The 14,911-nt window shown below is 39.3% G+C and overlaps 1 protein-coding gene across 7 annotated transcripts in view; it reads right to left on the bottom strand.

The window, feature by feature from the left end:
- Nucleotides 1-14,911, bottom strand: part of mnb (minibrain) — a 146,576-nt gene extending 131,665 nt beyond the window's left edge. For 3 of the 7 annotated variants that reach the window (XR_003656014.1, XM_028306611.1, XM_028306612.1), the window contains exon 1: nt 13,925-14,911. Coding sequence is in view for 6 of the 7 variants with exons in the window: in XM_028306611.1 (XP_028162412.1) it covers nt 13,925-13,988 (64 nt within the window). In the remaining variant the exon portion in view is untranslated. Of the gene's footprint in view, nt 1-4,918; nt 5,384-13,924 lie in introns of those variants that run through there. The other 4 variants (XM_028306614.1, XM_028306615.1, XM_028306613.1 and 1 more) reach the window with 3 other exon arrangements.

Below are 14,911 nucleotides of genomic sequence, written 5' to 3'. Positions count from 1 at the left end.
TAAGCACAAGATGTTAATGCGCGCGATACTAGATTTTACTTTTAATAATATTAAAACAAAGTTCAATTACAAATGAAAGTTTATGATTTGGAAACGCGAATAAGGGTTTGAACTCCAAATGTTATAAAGTTCTGATTATAAAGCTATAACATATTATGTTGTCAACGCAGTTCCCAGTCATTGACACGCCTCAGTTGATTGAACTTATAAACATAAGTTACTGCACCCACTGCAGAAAACACACGACGAAATTACCAAATGCCAAAATGTAAAGGAATAAAAAAGAAAGTGAAATAACGCAACGGAATAAAATGTAAGTTATTTTTAGACGTAAACAATGTCCAAAAAGTATGACAAGTCTATAATCGTCAAGTGCGAAGGCCTCGCTAACAAGCAGCACATGCGCTCAACACGCGCTGAAGTATCGTCATGCACACATGCGCACCGCGGGCCGCATGCAACTGCGTAGTTTGTTGTGAAACTGAAGCGCAATACTCGGTGCAGGAGGTTTCAGAGTTGCGCGAAGTAAGTAATATTGACAAAGGATTATGGATGTATTTGGGCGCCAAATGTAGCTTTCGAATTAAAGTGGATGATCCGCCTTCTGACAATATTCGATTCCCTTCAAATTGATAGCATATCACTGCCATGTTTTAGTCTTTTATGGGAAAAATGGATCTACAAAGGTAAATGAGGCTTTTTGACCACAGGTTTAACCACCACATTCGTGGTAAATGTGATGATAATACCACAACACGAATACCTAAATGTTATCTATTGGATTGGGATACCCGAACAAAATTCGGAGACGTTACTAAATTAAAATTTTAGATGCACTGTATACTGCAGTGCAATCGTTAGAATATCGACGATGGATTTATCAATATTACGTGATGAAAATACAACTGCCAAAACAATACAAAATTACAGAATAACCCAATTCCCAAAAGCATAGCTCATCAGCCCCAAACATAAAATGATGAACATCCGGATAATACTGAGTTATGCAGAAGAAACAAGAATAGAACGTTCAAATGGTAACCATTTCTTAATCGATTCTAGTCTTTATTCCTATGAACACAAGATAACTAGGGTATGACTGAGCGATGCCGATTGAAAATCAGGCCGCATCCGCCTATTAGCATTATAAACGATCTAAGAGTTCCGTACGTTATATAACGGATACAGGTTAACCACTGTCTGTTTGTCGGTCTACCGCCCACTTTGATCTTAACTGGAAATTCTTAACAATCCAGTTAATTATTCTGAAAAGTTGTGTAGCCAGTCTGCGTTTAAAAAGTCTACCAGTGAATCACCATTATTGAAATCTAATTATAGTTGTGTAGTTCCAAAAAATATCTAGACGAAAAACGTGTTCAGGATAAAACGTTTTCGTTGTGCGTTCTCAAATAAGAGATCTATTTTTGAATGTCTCAGGAACATCGATACTCGTGGCGCTTGTTTGTCTATGGAAACAATACCGAATATGGAATTATCGGCACTGTTCTTTGTTGGTGTAATTACGCTACTGAATAATTAAGGAGCTTATAGTGGTGTAAACAATGTTCTACGTAGGTAAATACAATTAAATGTTTATTTTACTCCAGATAATATTTGTTCATTTTGTTCACATTACCAAATTGTAAAGAGAGAATATTTCAGAAAACATAATATATTAGAATTGAAAATAAAATTTATTTCTGGTCCTTCGAGCCGGACATTAACACCTTATGCAAAGCTTATTTTATTATAGCATATTATATTCTAATTGAATGGTTGTCGCTTTTCATTGGTATATTGCACAAAATTATATGAGAAATAGCAATACAATTAAGAGTAAAAAAAATACAAAATCATTTTAAATGCGTCCACCCTAAGGACTATTCGGGCCAGAGTGCTTGGCGCGTCTGCGTTAACGGCGTCATAGAAAATAATGTAATACACAGACTAAATAAACAGTTAGTCAGCTGAGTGGTCTCGATAGAGCAATCGTGGGAGGTATGCGAAGTGACGACCCTCCGCTAGATAACTCGTCGCCGGAAGGGGAACCATTGTTTTATGGCGGGTAAACTAACGGCAACAATGTCAAAACCAAAGAAAGAGTGTGTAATTCTTGCGAAAAGAACCCCATAGGAAAAGATTTTTATTAAAAAAATTGGCAGATAATTTTGAACTGCTTGGTAGTTGTGGAAAAGGACGAACAAGTTGTGAAGAAGTGCGTAGGTTACGTAGAATAATTTCCATTCACTGTACAACCACAGAATAGCTTAAATGGATTTATTTATAGTTGACAAGTGGTATTAATGTACAAATTATGTGGCTATTTTGGTCCGCGATGACGTGTCTGTCATAAATTTTTATGGCCGCAAAATGCCATGATGGAACATCGTAGAACATCAAATCACAGTTCGAATTTCGAACGCGTAGACTCGGCGGAGTCGTTAGGCCTCTAACGCTACGTCAGAGCCGTTCGGAACCGGCCGCGGTCCGGCCGACAACCTGCGTCAGGTATGCGAGGAATGCGACTAGTCGCCGGCGATTGGCGTGGGAGGTGCAAGATATGCTCACTGTTTACGAACCGCAATGCAGTTTTTAGTGATAACACCAACAAAGACATCTACTAAGGGACATATTTACACATAATATTTAGCTAATGATTTGGTACTTTTTATTTATTTTAAAAGGACCCTTTGTTGTTCAAATTAAGGCATAATTTAAAACAAAAGTATCATTTTATCTAGTAACTAACAGGAAAACTATTTGTTACACAAATTCTGGCATAGAAACAGTGACGCTACAGTTCTAATAATAGTTAAACAATAAACAAGTCATAAACGTAATGTATTTCGCGAAATTAAAACATTCCAAGTTTAGCGCCCAACTAGAATCAATTACCGCCATTATGTAAATACGTATCAGGTTTACTTATCACATTAGGTTGAGATGATTGGATAATTAGATCATATTGGTGAGTAAGCAGTAATAGTACGTGTATGACTAATGTAATCACGACAATGATAATGTGATTGTTATGCCAATAAAGAAGTTGCGCTTGCAAAGCGAAGCAGTCATAGCAGGGTCATTCCATGACAAATGTTACCGAGGGTGAAAAACTAAATATGTTCTTTTCGCATTAAATCTGATGAATTTTGAAGGTATACATTCCAAATTATAATGTGCACCAAAAAAAAATCTGAGAGAAACAAGTAATTTTTAAGTTATTAGTCTTCAAAGTCTATACTTAAGTCAACTGTCTGAATGATCATTTTCTCTCTAATTATTAGTAATACGATTAAATAAAAACTATCAATCTGTGAAACGTTTTGCCACTATATGATTCGAGGGTATTTATCATAGTATTGGTAGATAACGTCATAGTCCCAAAAAAATTGATAATCATCAAGTTTTAAGTGTGTTTTCTTGTTACTTCGGCGATGTAACACCCGAAACAGAAAAACAGGTATTTGTTTTATTATTGTACCTTACACATGGATTAGGATAACAATATTTGGTAAAAGTAAGGTCATGGTAGTAATGATTTCAAATACTAACTAATATCTGAGCATGATACTAATTTAGTATGTTTCTTTCATGATGAAAAACTGTAACACCCGAAACGTTTCGGGTATTACATTTTTATTTATGTGTCGATATTGTGTGCATATTGCTTGGAGAAGTGAAAAAGTATTACTGTGAGGGTCCTTTGACCTCCCACTAGCGCTGGAATCGGAAAAGGAGTCATATTTCTCAATTTAAGACTTTTTTGAAATGTCGACTTAACACTAAAATTAAGGTAGGTATTGCTAAAAAGTGTCGATGTTTGACATTTCCAATAAATATCGTAATTAGAAATTAAAGTAATGCTATTTCAAGCCAAAAACAATAGAAAAAGCTATATTCTGAGGAAAAATTAAACTTGAACTTTGTATATTTTTTAAAAAAATCTGCTTCGTAATTTCAAACCAGAATTCGCTCTAATTGTGTTTATTTGTTGTACTTTTTATTTTGTAGTACCTAGATACTAATAAAACACCGATTTTATCGATAAAACGCGTTGAATTTTCGTACTCGTAACACCCGAAACAAAACCATTGTAACACCCGAAACAAAGAAAAAATTTATAAAAAAATAGTAAAACGTTTTATTTAACAGTGATCGTATGTTACATGGTTTGTATATTTCATACTTTAGGAAGTCCTGTAAGTTTTAGGTATGATTCCTTAAGAAAATTCGCTAAATCTCGAGTAAATGCAGCAACAGTCAGAACATAGAGGCAAAATCTCGTAACGCCCGAAACGCACACTTTTCGACTCATATTTTCGTTATCCTACATTCTAAGCTGTACAAACTTTATTATTTAAATAAAACAACTAAAAACGGACAGATTAAGGCACTAACATTATTAAAATACTATTTCAAAATACATGAAATTGTTGAATATGTGTGTACGAACGTAACACCCGAAACGATGGAATGACCCAGCACACAGTCATAATAATTGAGATTATTATGTAAGATGACAACAGACCGCGCGCGCTCAGCGCGGATTTGATAGCAACTCTTGAGACAAAGAAACAAACGATACAGCTGTAGCATTTATATTTTACCAAACGGTAAGAAAGATTTAATATCAAACAAAGTATTAGCCACAAAACAAAAAACCCAGTAAAAACCTATGTACGTTGTTAGTTACTGCCAACTGGTAACCGGCACAAGGCCAGATAAAAGCCATGGCCTGAAGTTTCAAGTAAATTCTACAACGAGCGATGGTTGTTCGATGCAAAGTAACTGCGTAATTCTCTGACCGAGTCTTCAAGGAATCCATTAAGACGGTCTCCTTGACGCATTCTGCTGGTGATGCTACTTAGAAACCAGTTTAGAAAAATAGAATCTACTATTGATCTTAATAATTACTTACTGTCGCCCGTTTCGTCTTCTGTCGGAGCTGACATCACTTAACAACACTAAACTGATATTTAAAAACACTATCACTAAACACGATTGTTGTGTCTTAAAACAAAAGAGCAATAAAGACCACACAAGTCGGATAGTTGATTATTAAAACAAAGGGGCACTTGTAGCATCCGTGCATTGGTAAAATTCATTTTGTTGTCGGCCGAGGCAAGTCAGCAAGCGCGCTCTTCAAGTTTTTTTGGTGTCTGGTGTTGGCTAGACATTGTGTTTTTACAGATTTGATGCGCAGTAAACGTTAGAGAATCAATCGGCCGGTACGGGGTATGTCCGCTTCGATGCCGGCGCGTCCTTGCGCGCGTCACCGCGTGTTATTGTTGTGAAACAATGTTTATACACGTGGCGTTGTTGATGCGTACTTGAGTTCGCGCCGATAAGGACGGTATGCCTGCGCGGACAGTCCGACACAACTAACGCGCTAACCCAGCGGCGACTAGTAATAACCGAGCGGAAGGCCACGTGATTCAGATGACAAACACGTCGATGGTAAACTCTGCACTGAGATCGAGTATACGTCGTAGACGTAAGTACTACGTCGTTTCGGTCGTGTCACAATGCCCCATCAATTGAAGTGTGAGTGGTGGAGTATTAAAAAGCGCAGGGCTCGCACCTAGTGCAGTCATATGCATAAAACTACACGAATTCCTTTTTTCCCGGTTGCTGCCAGCCACGCAATTTCTCCGATTGTATGCAAATCCTCGGCGCAAACAAAGAATGAAAAAGCACCGAGGACGCAGACGCTCGCCCGCACCACCTGTGTGCTCCCTTCCCGTCTGAGCTGCGGGAACTACGAGTAGCGACCGTTACGGCGCAATCCGGCGAGAGCCGCACCGTAAACAATCTCACCAGGATATTATTCCTAGATCTCATCTCTTTACATATCGACCGCCACCATCTTGTCGAGCACGCTTTTATTAGCAGTCTTCAACTGGTGAATTATTCAGCACGTTTTCTATTAAGCACTTAGGCAGAAGAATAATGCATCTAGTAGATTTTCATAGTGCCAGGGACGGTCGGGTCGTCACATAAACACACAGGGAAGTCGCCGAGGCCCGATTTGCATCACCTTGGCCCGAATGGCACTCGGCCGGAGGAGAAAATAGTACAATCGAGTGCATTTTAATGCGTCCTACCAATAAAGCGGCTTAAAAACCCCAATTAGCATTTATAAAAATAAGTAAATGAAAATCATATCCGATTAGCAACAAAAATTCCAATCACAAAGCGAAACAAATTCGCATTCTTTGACTGATAACAATTGATATCAATTGGCGCCAGCCACAGTATTCCTAGAAACGGTTAACCAAAGTAGGTAAAATTGATAATGTTTGATAAAATGATCGATGTAATTTATCTGCGGTAGATAAAATCGATACTGCAATTTTATGGAATTCAGTTTGGAATAAACAATAATTTGTTGGGCAGTAAAATTGGTGGATTTTACAACTAGATGAGGATGATTGGTGTGTCTTTATTTTGTTGGTGTGAGAGGTGACATTGGCGCAGCGTTTTGGGTTTGCGAGGCCGCAGGACTGGTCCGAGTCAGGTTTAACGGCCGGCAGCCCGCCTGTCTGGCCGTTCACCCGGGGCCCGCGCGGGGGCGCTTCGGACGCGAGTGCGCGAAAACTGCGCGCCCGCGCCGCTATCGGCCGATACCTTCGCGTTAAGGCCTCAGCCTCGAACTTAGCGGGCAGCGGGGCGGGAGCGGCGGCGGCGCTGGAGCGGGGCGGGCAACGCAGACCCGTTCTCGAAACAAGCGGGCAGCTCGCGCGGCGCTTTAGCGGCGAAGTGTTGTGTTCGGGGTTGTGTTTTCGAGATATTTGTTTTTATTCGCAAACGAAATGTCTGAACAACGGCGACAATTTTATTTCGATTCAAATTTATTCCTAACGCTCGATTTATTGTGGGCAAAAGAAGGAGTGCGCTGCCCGCTCGTTGCCCGCTCCCTCGCCGCTGCCCGCTCGTTGCCCGCTGCCACCCCGCTGCCGCGCCGCTGTTTTCGAGAACCGGTCTATTTGATTTTACGCATAAGATCCTGCCGCTCCCGCGCCGCCGCCGCCGCCGCCCCGCTGCCCGCTAAGTTCGAGGCTGAGGCCTTAGATGCACGATAGCAGCGCGTATCGCTGATAATGTAAACAGAGTTATTGCGCTCGCGACGGTGGCAACAGCGCACACGAAATGCACGCTGACCTTTCTATGACGTGAAACGTGTGCCAACGTAATGAACTTTTTTATTTTCAATTTTGTAACAGAAAACTGCAAATACAAGTTAAAATGGATATTTTACTACATTTTATTTATGACGGTTAAGTGACCATAAAAGTATCAAATGATTTCTCAGAGATCAATTCAACTAACTTCTGTTCTTGTGAAATAATTGACACAAAACTTATCGAAGTTGTCTCAATTTAGTGTTTTATTGCTCAATTAACTTGTATTCATTTTTTCTGTGCTCCAGATTCCTTAACCATAACCAAATGGGTTAAATATAAATTGATAAAATATCCAAATGATTCATTATGCGGCACATTGCTTACAAGTATACTAATTGAATTAGTAAAAAATACGATTATGATAATTCGCACGTACCTTCAGAGGTCAATAAACTGAAGAAGGACACAAACACGTTATCAGTACCAACGTTTGGGAACTTGCCGCAAAGCATAACAGTAGATGGCGCCACGAAAAATGCAAACTTTGCCAAAATACCTATCTATCTAGCTACGAAGCGTTTCTATGTTTGAAACGTGTCTCATTTTGCGTAATCTGCCTACTAAACTACTAGTCGACTATTGGAAATAACTTTATTTAGCTCACCCACGTAACTGAGCTGAGACTTGTTCTTGTGGAATTAAATAGGAATAATGATCAGATAAATATTCCTTAGTGGCCAATTCATAAATCTGGTAACAGATTTTTATGAGTGTATTTGCTGTCGTCTAATCATTGTGACCTTCGTCTGCCTTCCTTTGTTTTCATTGAGACCTTCAGCCAATACGACTTTTACAAATGCTTGAAGCTGCACATAACGCAAATCTTTCAAGCATCATCTTCACCGCTCATCTTGATTCGAGCATCATGTTGCCTCCGTAACTAAGGCAAGAATCAGTTGAGATATAAATCCACGGGCAAATTGCTTTGTTCAACGAGCGACGTAGACTTGCGTGGTGATCTAGTTAGCGGGGCCGGCAGTAACTGGGTGTGCAAAAACTACAGGTCAACGACGCGGGGCCCGATGGGGGTGCGAACCACCAAATTCGACATTAATCGCAAACTTAATACTTTATAGCACGACGGGTTTTCCTAGCGCTCTGTTGATGTTCTCTGTGCCAAAACAATTAGCGTGTGGCCATGGCAACTTTAGATATTTAGATTCTGACGTTGGGTAATCGGTGAAATGATGGGAAGATTCCTGTGCTAAAAGGCAGCTCTTGATCGAGAATAACTTATTTCCCTGGAGGTTTTCGAAGTCTTTGGGCGTCTTCGTTTCACCTTTTATCGGAAAATAAATTAAGCGGAATGTAAAGGCTGAAAATGGTTTCTAGGATATATTGGGGAGTCACATACAAGCAACCATAGAAGTTCATTTGTATTCAATACAAAATAACTCTACTACCAAGAAGTGTTTGATATCCGGACTATATTATCAGTATCCCATTCATGTTAGAATGAGTAGAAGAGCTGGATAGAACGGAATACAACGAAATCGATTAGCCTCAAGGTTAAGGACAAAGCATTAATGAACCCAATGGCTACGAAATAAGGTAACCTCGACGCCAGCCAATGTCTGTCGCCTTTAGCAATAAGTTATTTTGTACAAAATATGCGTTGGAACTACGTGGAAATCTGAATCACGGAAGTTGTCCACATATTTACTTAGTTGTACATTTTACTTCAAATGTTAGGGACTTAGTTTGGTCAAAGTGCTTCATCAACCAATAATAAGGTACCAACATAGATCGTCAATTTAAATTAGTCTCATTGTATGTGCTCAGTACAACAGGCGTACCGTTAACTGAAGGAATGTCTGTGACGTTACTTTCCATACTCATTCAATTATTAAAATAACAGCACCGTTGGACGTGCAAAAACCTTCACAGCCGGTCGATGACACCAAGAGGCACTTTAGGGCTGGCTCGTCAGGCGTCACACTCCGACAACTTCGTGACTAATAAAAATAAGTTTTTATTTTCCTTCCAAAACTGTTGATAGGCGGAAACCACTAGAAATAATACTCCATTATAATGCCCCGGTGTTTACGATTGTGGAACTTACTTCATAATTTCAATAATTTTCTAATTAAAACAAGAATTGAGTGAAAGTTAAAGTAATTATATGAGTATTGTGTGTATTTGAGAGTTGTTAGCTCAATAATCGCGGTACAAAGGGGTTTGTGGTGTACTACAAAGCGCGCTTATGATCTGTAAGCGAGACTTCGTCCAATTAAAATGCAAATTGTTGGTGCGCAATGAAATCGTGGCGGTTTCAGAAATAATGGGTCGACTCAGTACTCGCCGGAGAAATCTTAACAATTTGCATAGGGTACCTGAATGCCCACACAGCGCCGCCCGGCGCTGCCCACGCTTTGTCCAGGTGTTTGAACAAGCACCCTGAACAAATGATACTAACATTTCAATAACAACTCTCGTTTGAATGTTAACTCGAGTAACTTGCGGAACCTTTCCTATAGTTTCGAGGACGACGTCCGAGAGCCGGCTTCGCTAAACGTTCGAGATTTCACTCGCAAAGCGCACCGAACATTTTGGTGGGGCACGATGAATTGTCGTTCCGCATTCCGATGTAAAATTCATTCACGAGTCGAAACGAAGTCGTCTAGACAGTGTGTCGGTGAAAGGTGACCATTCACCGGCCACAGCGAAGCACTCGATTCGCAGACATGGGCATAACTGGTTGACTGTGGAACACCAACCGTTAGCGAGTCGAAGACCATAAATAACACCACGATTCATTTTAAATAACTATCAGTCATCACACCATTTTGGCCGATCGTTATGTCAAAACAATACTGTGCCAACTGCTTCTATGACTGAAAAATAATATTAGACACAAAATCCAATAATACATAGCGAATAAACTTTACTAACCGCAATGCTACTGACAATAAATAAATAAACAAACTCAATCCAATTAACCAATCAAACACCGTTTCGTCATCGCTAAGGAAACGCAATAAAGCAAAACAAAATAAATAGCATGTCGCGATAAATCGCAAACACGAGTATCCCAAATCATAATAGATGACAAGATAATAAGAATTATTATATTCCGAAGTAGATAAAGCAAAATACTTTCCAAAGAGTACGATATTATCTACATAACGCCGCGTTGCACGAGCACTGGTTTAATGACAGAGTGAGGCCAGCATCCGCATAGCAACCAGCTTTCAGACAGTGAATGAAAGTTGATACGAAAAATGCGAATTCACCTATGGTTCCGGCATCGCCGTCGACCGTCGTAAATATTTGGCACTCCGACCCCTCCCGCCGTGACCCAAAGCCGCCACCATGTAATTTTCATTTCCATTCCACGGGCACCGAATTTTTAAAAACAACATTACAGCTCTGAGCAGTTTTTGTAACATTATGGCGCGGGGTGAATTCGCTCCTTGTACTAATTTATTCGAGTAAAATTTTGTTTCCTCGACCATACTGAAATAAATTAGCATGTTTTATTCTGAATTCATGAATTTCAAAGAGGTTGTTAACAAAATTGTCAGAGATCTTTATCCTTATTCTCATAAGTTAAAGAGATTCGGTCACAATTCATTAGTGACCACAGTAAAGACTGAAGAAAAAGGAGAGAGGCGAGTAAGTTATTACGCCTTTTCAGCGTGTAACTACATGGATTGGGGTGCAAATTAACAAGTAATGAGCTGAATTTATATGAAAGCAAGTGTTGTCGTTTTCAATTATGTAATAAAATACCGAGAAATTGCCCGGATACCCCAGAACTGGGTATTAAGAGCAGTATCTTTGTGTTATTTAGAACTCGCGAATGCAACGATCGCCAGTGTAGTGCCAAAAGCGTGGGAAGTGATACGGCGGGCTTTACCGGAAAATTGAATAAACTGATGGGTACGAGTTTCAGCAGCTCGTCACTCCAACGAATCCACACTTCTGTGCTTAGTAACAGGTTTTATCCACAGGATAAAATGCTAACGACAATAGTCTGACTATGATGTTAGATAACATAACTGTTAATCTGACCAAAGGAAGAAAAGTTGCAGCAAGGAAAATTTTCATGACTAGATTCAGGATCGCGGCTTCGTGAACGCAACAAGGAAACTAATTTTTTTTATTTTGTTTCATTTCAAGCGGCGGAGTGTAAAATATGTATGGGTTTTCATCGGGTCAGGCAGGCATTATGATAAAGTATTTTATGATATGATCCTTCGCGAATCGAGACGATAGAAATTTATGTGGTCTTATGCGACCGCTTGGTGTTCGATGGGTTAATATACAGAAATAATAGGTTTCCTTACATATCTGCAACTGTGACAATTTCAAAACGTATGTGAAATGTAATAGCCTCTTGATCACAATCACATCGGAATGAAATTTTATTTACGAACAATCATTCGTGTACAGTCAGGGCGGCTAAGCTATCTAAGTCAGTGAATCACCTAAAGTACAAAAGAAACATACCAGGCACGTGCACGCATTGTTAATACAAATTGAAATATATTGACAAATAATTTGAATAGGGACATAAAAGACGTATTACATCTAATAAAGCGTCAATGCAGGAACCCATCTGTGAGGGTTGAACATAATTAGTCCGAAGATTAGGGGGTCGTCACCGTCCGTTAAACAACTTTAGGGCCGACGCTATGAACTGATAATAAACCACAAATTACGTCAAAACAATTTTCTTCGCGACAACGTCGGCTACCGTATCATTAATAGCTGCTTTTCAACAAATTGCATGTTTGTAGTCCACCGTTATGTAAACTTGGTGATTGATGGTTCGGAATAAGACTCAAATGGACATAATGTCATAATAATATCCAATACAAAACGTAACAACGGAATTCAGTAATCATAAGTTAGAACATTGTATTCATTCAGTGTTTTTGAATACATAACGACGACATTAATAAGTGGATATGAACTGAGCTAGAAAGAAACTTGAGTAAGCCAAAACCCAAGTGCAGTATCAAAACTTTTTTTCAACTTCCATTCATGTCTAATGTAATGTAGCAGAAGTATATTTTGATAATGTCGCATTATTTCTTAGTATAGATCGTCATTATGAAGTTCAAAAAACACCGATGTAAAAGTTTTGACTCAGTGAAAGAGTTTTGTAGAAATTTGTCCTTTCAGGCGACCGAATATAGCATTTTTGCGCGTCGCATTTTTCGCACGCTCGAAATAATATCGGGAAAATATCAATTTTAAATATGACAAACGTTAAATAAAGGTGAAGGGATGTAGGGCAGCGGGTGTATTCCACAGGTAGGTCACAGAGGGTTGTGTGCATTCAACAATATACACACACAGGGCCATGGAAACCTATCGCACGTAAAGGTGATAGGCGGAAAATTGTATTGTGTCCATTGAATCAAGGGCCGTGTTAGGTGCTTTGATTGTTACAAATGGTGTGGTCACTTCAAAAGGAGCTATTGCCCTTGTATCAGCCAAAAGGGTCTAGATCTAATATGGGCAATATATCAAGATGTTTAGAAATTATTAGCTTCAACAGTTTCAAAGCATTTTGAGTTTAAAGTTACAAAAGTATGCTAAAATGATGGGATATTGAAGGAACCTACCTAATAATACTTTACTTAAAACTAATTAAATAATTATCTAAAGAACTTATGTAACAGTACAATAACAATAATGAAAAATTAGTACCTAACTGAAAAGACAGCTCAGCTGCTTATCTCCTTTTGTATTGTGGTTTGTGATTAGTTGTAACGTTTTAGATAGCCTATCACATAGTAACAGTACACTAAATCTGTGGCACATGCCAACAATAATATTATAATAGATGTACTAGATAGGTAGATAATTTGTGGCACGATGAAAATCAACATAACATTTGTACCTAGATCTAGTCTTACACTAAAACATTTAACTAAACTAGAAGTTACCAAGTGAAATGTTTATAAACACATAAGTTTAAAGAAATAAGAATGAGTTTGTTTGTAAATAGGCTTGTGCCAGCCAATACCTAGAATTGCTGCTGAAATACTGAGAATTCTGATTGCAATTCGGGAAAATTAAGGCTATTTTCTCGATTCCAGGAATATAGACACAGGTCTCGGAGGTTGCACTAGTCTTCCTGTGTTGAATAGTTTCAAATTAATGAAAGTGATTGACGCTAATGAACTTGTTTTATAAAGAATAAGGTTGTCAAATCAATTTTGTTATGAACATTGTTGAGTATGCATTCAATGTTAATGGAAGGAACTACATTTTTGTTTACTTTTATGCAGCATGGATTGTCCAAACGACTGAGCATAATTCATCAGCATTTTAGGAACAGGATGTCGACTGCTGAACATAAGCCTCCCCCAATGTTTCCAGATTTACCAATGCTATGTAAGATAGACTTTATTAGCGATTGAATTAATTGAGCGTTAAAAAAGATGTAGGTAATATTTTAAGAAGCCCAGATGGATGTTTATCGCATGTAGAAACACTTTTTAAAGTGTATCGCATCTAATATTTTAATTAAAGTAGGTATAATGTCTAAATTTCATAGTAAATTATGTGGGTAATTTAGTTGAATAAGATGTCCTACTAGGATTGTTGGAAATTTTCTCATAGACCAATCTATATGGATTGAATAAATTGACAGAATCAAAAACTTATTTTTTTTAATTTGGTACCTATAATATTAATTATGGAGATTTCAAATCCCAAAAACAACCTGTTCGAAGTGAACTAATGAGACTGAAAAAAAATAACAAATAAATGTTGCTACTTACATTTATTTTTGGCATTCTCATCCATGAGCATGTTGAAGTGGTGGTGGCGGTTCCACGCAGCCATCTTGCCTTCGTGAGGAGCCCCCAAAAGTACCAGGGCCGCCCCGGCGGGCCCAACTCCGTCTAGGGGCTCCAGTGTCCTTGCACTACAAATTTGTCACACACTCATAACCCAACAACCATAACAGCACACACACGGGATCAAAACGCCGTCTCTCCGGACGGCGGTGTCATCGGCGCCGCAACGCGCCGCTCATGCCTGATTCACTTCCCTACACGCACTTATGCACTCGCGGGTAAACACGGCGAAGCACGGTCAACAACGCGCGGTGATTCACCTCAGAATCGCGCGCTCCGCACTGCAGAGTGCTGCCGGACTGTTTCGTGCCCGTGCGCTCGCGAACCGCAGTCGACTGACACCCAAACACTCGTCCCGAGTCACGTGTGCGTTGCACCGAACGACGACACCAACACTAGCCCGCACAAAATAATGCACCAGAAATCACCGTCTAATTCTCAGATGCCTAATCGAGCGGGCGAACGCGAAGGCGGCGGGCGACGCACCACGAACTCGTGAACAAAATAATAACAAATGTGCATGAGATGCTCGCTGTATTATGTGCACGTGGGTTGCGTCACAGCTCGACACAATTTGCTAAGAAATCACTGCGTTTGATGAGAATGTCTCGAATACGCGACGTAATTTCTTTGAATACAGACACAAGCAAGCTAGCGGACGATTATAAAATTGTTGAAATTCGAATTACACTGTCGCACACAGAGGTAACAAAATGATCGATTGACCAAATGTTTTAGTAAATTAATTACAACACCATCAACTACACTATTTGTAAACAAAACACAGCCCGTAATACATTCAGAAAATAACAGTTTTAAAACAGTAAACGCGACGAACGCGTTGATCAAGCGCGACAAATAGGACAAAACATGGCAGACTCGAAAAGCACACGAACTTTGTCTGTGATC

The sequence above is a fragment of the Ostrinia furnacalis genome, unplaced genomic scaffold, assembly GCF_004193835.3.
Source record: "Ostrinia furnacalis isolate ACB-3 unplaced genomic scaffold, ASM419383v2 OfSCF2039, whole genome shotgun sequence".
NCBI classification, from domain to species: Eukaryota; Metazoa; Arthropoda; class Insecta; order Lepidoptera; family Crambidae; genus Ostrinia; species Ostrinia furnacalis.
This window is presented reverse-complemented; position numbering and strand designations above follow the sequence as displayed.